General features: G+C 29.2%; 1 protein-coding gene across 1 annotated transcript; it reads right to left on the bottom strand.

Annotated features, from left to right (window-relative positions):
- Positions 1–2241: 2241 nt before the first annotated feature.
- Positions 2242–4005, bottom strand: UGT79B23 (cyanidin 3-O-galactoside 2''-O-xylosyltransferase FGGT1). Its single transcript, XM_004487531.3, has 2 exons — positions 3172–4005; positions 2242–3066 (listed from the first exon to the last, which is right to left on the bottom strand). The coding sequence occupies exons 1-2, from the start codon at positions 3887–3889 to the stop codon at positions 2411–2413; spliced, it is 1374 nt and encodes a 457-aa protein (XP_004487588.1). The 5' UTR covers positions 3890–4005; the 3' UTR covers positions 2242–2410.
- Positions 4006–8389: the final 4384 nt, after the last annotated feature.

Below are 8389 nucleotides of genomic sequence, written 5' to 3'. Positions count from 1 at the left end.
CAGCCATCCACATTGAACAGAATGATTCATTGTTGTTTATCATATAAATATTCGAATTGAGCAGAATAATTAATATAGAATGAAAAAAGAATATAGTTTGATGACTTTGAGTTATTGGGACAATAAACAAAATCAAAATTTGTTAGAATCAATGAAATTAAGATTCTTTTAAATAGCTAATTATATGATCAAATATAGGATAAAGATTTGATGATCATCTAAAATTTAGAAAAAAAACTGTTATTATATTTTTCTCACTCTCTCTTCAAATGCATCCCTTAAATAAAATAGAAAATGACATTAATGCAACAAAATAAAATGGAAAATAACATTAACGCAATAATATCAGATTTTTATATTTTTTCTGTTTTTATATTATATTTTCTCTCTTTTTTAATATTTTTGTCTGTCTCTCAACCATAGTGTCCACACTCATTAGTATACGCAATGACTCTTTATTATATACATATTTTTAAGTGTCTTTAAGTATTTATTTATTTTATTTATCTAAATTTTTAGTTAATTTTAGAAGTTATTTAAATAAATTATTGTCTTACAATTCTTTGTATCAATTAATATTTATGCTTTTAATCTCTCTCTTAACCATACACCTCTTGTAGTTTCATTTTATTTCAATTTTTCAGATAAACATGTTGATAGTTGAAAGTAAAATATTGCTACGAAAGTTATGAAGTTGTTGATGTATATAGTTGACGATGAAATAATTACAAATTAACAATATGTATAATATTTTAATATGAGCCAAAGAGAGGAGAAGTAAAAAGTTTGGGCATGCTGACCCAATAAGAAAGAGTTTGACGAAAGGAATAATTGCCCAGCGCCGAAGAGAATAAGACTACTACCGTTTTGTAGGGGTGGTTTGTCCTCAATTCATCACTTCTTATATATACCTAGAATATAATTCACTTGCTGGGTAAAATTTATTTAAAAAAAAAAAATTCAATGTAAATTTTTAAGAAATTTAAAGTTGATATCTGTGGCGTATAAACGAATCGATTTCATTGTAGAAAAATTTTAATATTTATAATTTTTTAGTTTATAAAAGTAGTGGTTGATTAACAAAATAGAATAGAAATAATTGAAAAATTTGTAATTAAATAAATGATTTTCATTTCAAAATATATGATTAAAAAAATATGAATGATTGTTTGTATTACAATTAAAAAAGTTAAAATATAATATGGGTGATTTTCACTTTAAAAGTATTATTAACAAAAAAGAGATTATTTGTATGCATTTTATTTTTTTTTAAACATTCAATCATTATAGAATACTTTTTTCCTATAAAAAATAGAATATATATTTTGTAAACATTAATTTGAAATATATTTGTAAGCATTAGTTTTTATATGATCATTGTTTTTATTTTTGCTTTACTTTTTATCTTGAGTGCTATTATATCTTTATTCTTTTTTGATTAACTGAATGAACACTATTTTTTGTATTTTATATTTTGTGTCTCATTTTCACATAAACTTCTAATAACTTATTCTTAATTAGAGGACATATTTCTTTTAAAAATATTTTGATATAATTATCCTTTTCGGAGAGTGTATATAATGAACAAACTAAAAATACTATATTTATAACAAAAACACGAAACAATATTGTGAATGATAAGACATCGCTACTTGATTTTGATCAACTATTTTTGAATTGAATTTCAGAGTTATTTTATCATTAAAAAGTAGGTAGTTTTAACTGGAATTAGAATATAGAATATTAACACGAGATTGACAAATTGATGAACTATCATCTAAGTTAGATCACTTAAAGTGTTATGGTTTATGGTTAGTATATTTGTTAAAAAAATTGTTTAATTGTAGTTTTGACCTCTCAATTATTACCAATTCACGGAATTGGTCTCCTAATTTTAAAAGTCTACAATTTTGATCATTCTCTCATATTTTTTAACTACAAAATAATGATTTAACATATTTTTAGTGACATGACATACAATTCTATTATATAGAATCATCTAGATGCATTAATTATTAATATGTCATTAATTAAATTAAAAATTTATGAAGTTGAAAGCTGAGTTTTTACGACATTTTATTTCAATTTAACGAGTGTTAATCATTTTATATCATATGTCACGTTATTTAAAACATCTCACATTATCATTTTTTAGTTAAAAAAATCAGAAGGAATAACCAAAACTTTTAAAATAAGAAGACTAATTTCATAAATCAGTAAAAATAGAAGATTAAATCTACATTTAAGCCAAAAAAAAAAAAAAATATCATTACAGTATTGAAATACTGTGTAAATTTTAATATGTCAAATAACACATATCAAATAAAAATATCTTTGCGGTTCACGAAATATCCCTTTTATTTTTATATTTAACACTTTATACTTTTCTATAACATAGTAAGTAAAGATGCTAGAGCAAATCATAAAGTTCTTGACAGAAACTATCAACACTTGAAGATTCTAAATTGTTGCAAAGGAGAAAGTTTCTCAATTTTGCATGATTTGCTCTAACTTCTCTTCCAAGCTCATTCTCTTCATCCATGACAATGTTCACAGCCTTACACACACTTTCTTTTGTAAACAATCCATCTTCTTCACCTTTCTCAATTTCCACACCAACTTTCAACTTTGCACTCATCATCCTTGCATTCATTATATGATCACTGCCTAAACGCGGCAACAACACCAACTGACACGTATTAACGAGTCCCTCAGTTATAGAAGCAGCTCCACAATGTGTTATGAAACACCCAATGGAAGTATGTCCTAAAATCAATTGTTGTTGCACCCAACCTCCATATGCAATTCCTCTTCCTTTGACCCTTTCATTGAACCCTTGAGGGAGAGCCTCTTCAATAGACTCAAATCCAACTGGAGGCTTTAGAGCCGCAAGAAATGGAAAACCTGTTAACTCAAGACCAAGCAACAACTCTTTGAATTGATTATGTTCTAATGCACTTTCACTTCCATATGCACAATAAACTACAGAACCTTGTTTGAATCCATTAAGCCATGATACCCATTTTTCCTCCAAAGTAGACATGGGTGGCTCAGGTAAAATAGGACCTGAAAGTAGAGAAGAATTAGAGTTCAAACATTAACGAATGAGAAAATACTGATATAACATAATGAATTATATACTAAAATTTGTCTTTTAAAAAAATAAAGAACCTGAAAGCAGAACCGATTTTCCAAAAACGCTTCCAAGATATTCAACATATGGTCCATCGATTTCTTTGCAACCTTTGAAAGCAATTACATCTGCCAATCTTGCGCCTAAATCGACGCGATCGTACAATAAAATACCACTGCCAAACTCTAGTTTCCTTGATGAAACTAGGAATCGAAGTTCGTGTGAATGCAAGTTGATGCATGTATCAGGGAAGCCTGAAGGTGGTTTCATTAGATCAACTTCATTCAATTCTCTTCCTTGACTTTGTCTTGGTCCAGTTCCAAGGTAAGCTGTTGATATTGGATTCCATATCAAGTATTGGAGACTTTTGATGCCATGTTTTTTTGTCAAGTTAGGGAGCCAATGTTGGAAATCAAAGAAAACTATTTGTGGCTTTAGTTCCTTTAGAAGAAGTTCAATATCTTTGTCAGTTTGATCCATGGCTGTAGCAATAAGAGGGAACAAAGAAAAGGGAACATCTGAAGTTGTTTCAGCACCATAAGGAAGACCATCAACATGAGGAACATTGATAGTGAAAAATGTTATAAGATGTGGATGAAGGTTGAGATGTTGTAACTTGGTTTGTGTTTTTTTGGGGATGAAGAATGAGATTTTGTGTCCTCTTTGTGCTAATTTGTTAGAGAGGTGAAGAAATGGAGTTAGGTGACCCATAGCAAACCATGGAAACATGGCTATGTGCAAAGGAGGAGTATCCATGGCTTGAAATTAATGGAATGGGCTAGGGACATAAAATATGTATAAATATTGAAAATGAAAATTTATTAATTCTCTCATTAATTGTATGCATGATGCATATTTCTATATGAGAACGACAAAGAATGCTACAAAATTTGCCGCCTAGTTTGTTCTTTTACTTGATAGTGATGAAAATAGTTCATGCAAAATGAGGTATATAGTAGTCTAGTTTACAACACACCCAAGTTAGCTTATAGTTTTAGTATGGAGAAGTGGGGTATTTAAATTCTAATCTTCATATGCACAAATTTCTTAAATTACTTTCTATTGTGATTAATCATGTATGATTGTATAGTTTAGATTTAGTCATTTCACTCTCTCACGTTAAAATTCTTCACCATTAATACATATGTACACTCTTTTCATTTCTTTTTTGTAAGTTTTATTACACAGATCATGTTCACTATGCATTACAATTAACATATAGAATAAAATTATATAGTGACTAATTAAAATCGAATAGTTAAGATATGAAAGGTTGATTTAGTAGTTGAGATGAATGAATTAAGAAGCGAGTGATAAGAAAAATAATTAAATTAATTCCTTAAGAAGTGAGTGATCCCTTAACTCATTCATTCATTGAATTAATTAATTAATTCATTCATTTATTTATTGAAAAAACAAAATTAAAAGAAAAATTAAAATGAAACTATTAAATATAGCTAGGGTACAAAATTGTGAAATATCAAAATAGTGTTAATAGACATAAAATAACTAGAAAATCTCGCGACTATTAAATAATTTTTCAGAAATTTTGCATGCCAATTGGGGAGAAGAGGAGGCAACTAGGTAGCCCTTAATTAGTTGTTTAACTTTCCCTGTCTTTCTTCGATGGAAAGCCCACCAACCTACCAAGCCATATAAAAAAACAACCATGATAAATATACATCTTTTATTTCTCTACATTCACTTTAACACTTTATTTTATATTTATTTTTCTCAACTTATCACATCAACAATATATCATATTACTCTTGATGAGTTTGATTAAAATTTGATAATATTAAAAAAGTTTTACATATTGTTTGGAATTACAAAAAAAAAAAATAGAGACTTCAATGTTATATATATGATTTTAGTTCTTCGTTACAAATTACATTAATTATAAACAATTTAAATTTATATATGATTTATTTCTCTTATATTAGAGTATTATAAAATATAGTTTAAATATTTATTTTAGAAAGTGTAAACGTATTGGAGATCATGACAAGTTTGAGAGAAGTTTATGTATTTTAACAATTTTTACATAATATTATTCTCTTATTTTTTATTAAACAACGATTGTGATTTTTTTTCTCTAATTTTGCAGTTTCCGCGTTATTTTCTTTGTGTTGATTACTATTTGAATTTCTTTATTTGTTTATTTTTCTCAACATTATTGTATTTTTTAGTATGTGAACAAAAAATTTAAATGATTGTGATTATGAAATGAGGATATTAACTAGTAGATTATAGTTAACAAATAGAACAAAATTATAACATTTGAAAAAATATACAGACTAAAATAAAAATTAAATACGTGGTATCCAAAATTGTGGAATATCAAAATAGCATTGATAAGCATAAAATTATAACTAAAAAAAATTGGTCCAGCATTTCATTGTCTTGTATCCTCGTGCATACCAATTGGTAGAAGAGGAGGCAATTAGGTTGCCCCTATTGTAACTTTCGTTGTCTTTCTTGGATGGAGAGTCAACCACCATAAAAAACTCATCAGATCCAATTTTTTCTCTTTATATAAGTATTTTCTCTTTCACATGAGTTTGAACCATTATTCTTAAACTCACGTGATTTTCTCTATTTTTGAGCCTTTTATAAAAAAGATAAATATTAGTATATTAGTTGTTATGACAATATCTTTTCTTTTACCATATATATTTGAACTCTTAATCCTTCTATGCTTTTAGGTCTTCTTTTACATAAGTCGTACTTATCTACTTTACAGGAAATATGGGTTGCATGGCTTTAAGTGATTCGAACATGGCTCTTACAAATGGAAGTGAAGATCCATTAAAGCATAATCAATTACAACTATTTATGGATATAACTTTAGATGTTATGATAAATGTCAAATATTTTAAAGTATCTAATAATTTTGATTGATTGAAAATATAATTTTTTTTATACTAATAAGGTATATATAAATTAAAAGTTTAATTGTAGTTTTGGTCCTTTTATTATTACCAAATTACATAATAGGTCATCTTATTTTAAAAGTCGATAATTTTGGTTCCTCTCTCATAATTTTAAACTAAAAAACGACAATTTAACATATTTTTAATGACGTGACTTATAATACTATAATATAGAATTAACTAGATACATTAATTATTCATATGTCATTAATTAAATTAAAAATATTAAAAAAATTCTGAAGTTGAAATTTAAGTTTTTATGACGTTTTATTTCAATTTCATAGATATTAATCATTCTACATCATTTTATCATGTCACGTTATTTAAAACATCTCATGTCATCATTTTTTAGTTAAAAAATCAGAGAAATGACTAAAACTGTAGACTTTTAAAATAAGGGCAATTTCATGAATCAATAAAAATAGGATTAAAATTATAATTAAACCTAAATTAAATCATTTCATCAAAAGGTAAAAAGGGTTTAATGACTATTGACTATAATGTTAATTTTACAATGACATCAAATACAAAACGTTAATTGAATGGTTATTTAATAATAAAAATTATAACTATGTAATAAAATAATGAGTACCATTCACTATCAATATAAAATATATGACATATTTGTTGGAACACAATCAAGAGTGGAGGGTGAATCAATGGTGAAAATTGATAATTGATAATTGAAAATTGTGGTGTTTTGGAAAATGATGGAGAAAAGAGAGAGATTATGGAAGAGAGTTATTTACTGATTTTTCATTAGTGTGTCAAAAATGGCATTAGTCTCTAAAACATTACACACAAAGTTATTTATATGGGTACAATGTGGAACCACTTAACTTGGCCCAAAACTAACATTTGAATTATTTACAACTTCCAATACACCACCTTAATTCAAATGCTCCACATTCTTCATGTTTAGCTTTTTCACAAGTTTGTTGAACACTTCATTCGTAACACCTTTCGTCAACAGATCTGCAACTTGTTCTTCGCTTTTGCAATACCCCAAACGTAGCTGTCCGGAACTCACTAGTTCCCTCAAATAATGAAACCTCATCTCAATATGCTTGCTCCTCCCATGTGCTATGGGATTCTTAGCAAGGTTGATGGCTGAAACATTGTCCATCAACAGCAAAACGGCTCTTCTCGTGTTGCTATCCAGTTCACGCAGCAAGTTCACTAGCCACACAGCTTGGCATGCACATAATGAAGCTGCAATATACTCCGCCTCACAAGAAGAGAGAGCAACCACCGGCTCCTTTTTAGAACACCAAGAGATTGGTGCCCCTCCGAACATAAAAACATAACCGGCCGTTGATTTCCGATCATCCTTATCTCCGAACCAATTGGAGTCAGTGTATCCGAGTAATTCACAACTTTTGCCCATGTCACTTGCAGGAAATAAAATTCCACAGCCAAGAGTACATTTCACATATCTAAGTATCCTCTTAACTATTGCCAAGTGTGATACCTTTGGCCTCTCCATGAACCTACTTGCAATACCGACACTAAATGCTAAATATGGTCGCGTATTGCACAAGTAACGCAATGATCCTACCAATCTCCGGTATTGAGTAGGATCCACATTTTGCTCATCTCTACTCTTGGACAGCTGCAAACGTGCCTCGGCTGGTGTTGTGGCAGCATTGCAATGCTCCATATCACACCTCTTCAAGATCTCCATTGCATACCTCTTTTGATGCATGAGCAGTCCCAACTTTTTCTTTTGGAATTCTATGCCTAAGAAGTATTTCATTGTGCCATGATCAGTCATTTCAAACTCCCTCATAAGCTCTTCTTTGAACTTTGAAATGTAACTTTCACAGTTGCCCGTAATCAATAAATCGTCCACATAAAGACAAAGTATGATTACTCCTTCGCTTGCATCCGACTTCACATAAACACCATGTTCGGATACGCACTTCTTGAAACCAATGTCTATAAGAGAACCATCTATGCGTTTGTTCCAAGCTCTTGGCGCTTTCTTCAAACCATAGAGTGTCTTCCTTAACTTGTAGACCCTTGCCTCTTGATTTTTAATCACAAAACCAGGTGGATGTCCAACATAGACCTCCTCATCAAGTGGACCATTCAAAAATGCCGATTTGACGTCCATTTGATATAACGGCCAGCTGTTGTTATTAGCTATCGCAACAACTAACCGGATGGTTTCATGTCTTGCTACCGGTGCGAACACTTCATCAAAATCTATTCCTTCCTTTTGCAAAAATCCATTTGCAACTAATCGAGCTTTATGCTTGATTATTTCACCTTTCAGATTCGCTTTCACTTTGTAGACCCATTTCACACCAATAGCCTTTTT

This window comes from Cicer arietinum, chromosome 1 (genome assembly GCF_000331145.2).
Source record: "Cicer arietinum cultivar CDC Frontier isolate Library 1 chromosome 1, Cicar.CDCFrontier_v2.0, whole genome shotgun sequence".
Classification (NCBI taxonomy): domain Eukaryota; kingdom Viridiplantae; phylum Streptophyta; class Magnoliopsida; order Fabales; family Fabaceae; genus Cicer; species Cicer arietinum.
The sequence above is the reverse complement of the archived record's forward strand: the minus strand, read 5'-3'. Positions and strand labels throughout refer to the sequence as shown.

Excerpts from the sequence above, each read along its gene's own strand:
- UGT79B23 (XM_004487531.3), bottom strand. The coding sequence starts at position 3,889 with ATGGATACTCCTCCTTTGCACATAGCCATGTTTCCATGGTTTGCTATG. Across the intron at positions 3,067-3,171 it reads AAAATCGGTTCTGCTTTCAG|GTCCTATTTTACCTGAGCCA; the intron begins GTTCTTTATTTT and ends CTCTACTTTCAG.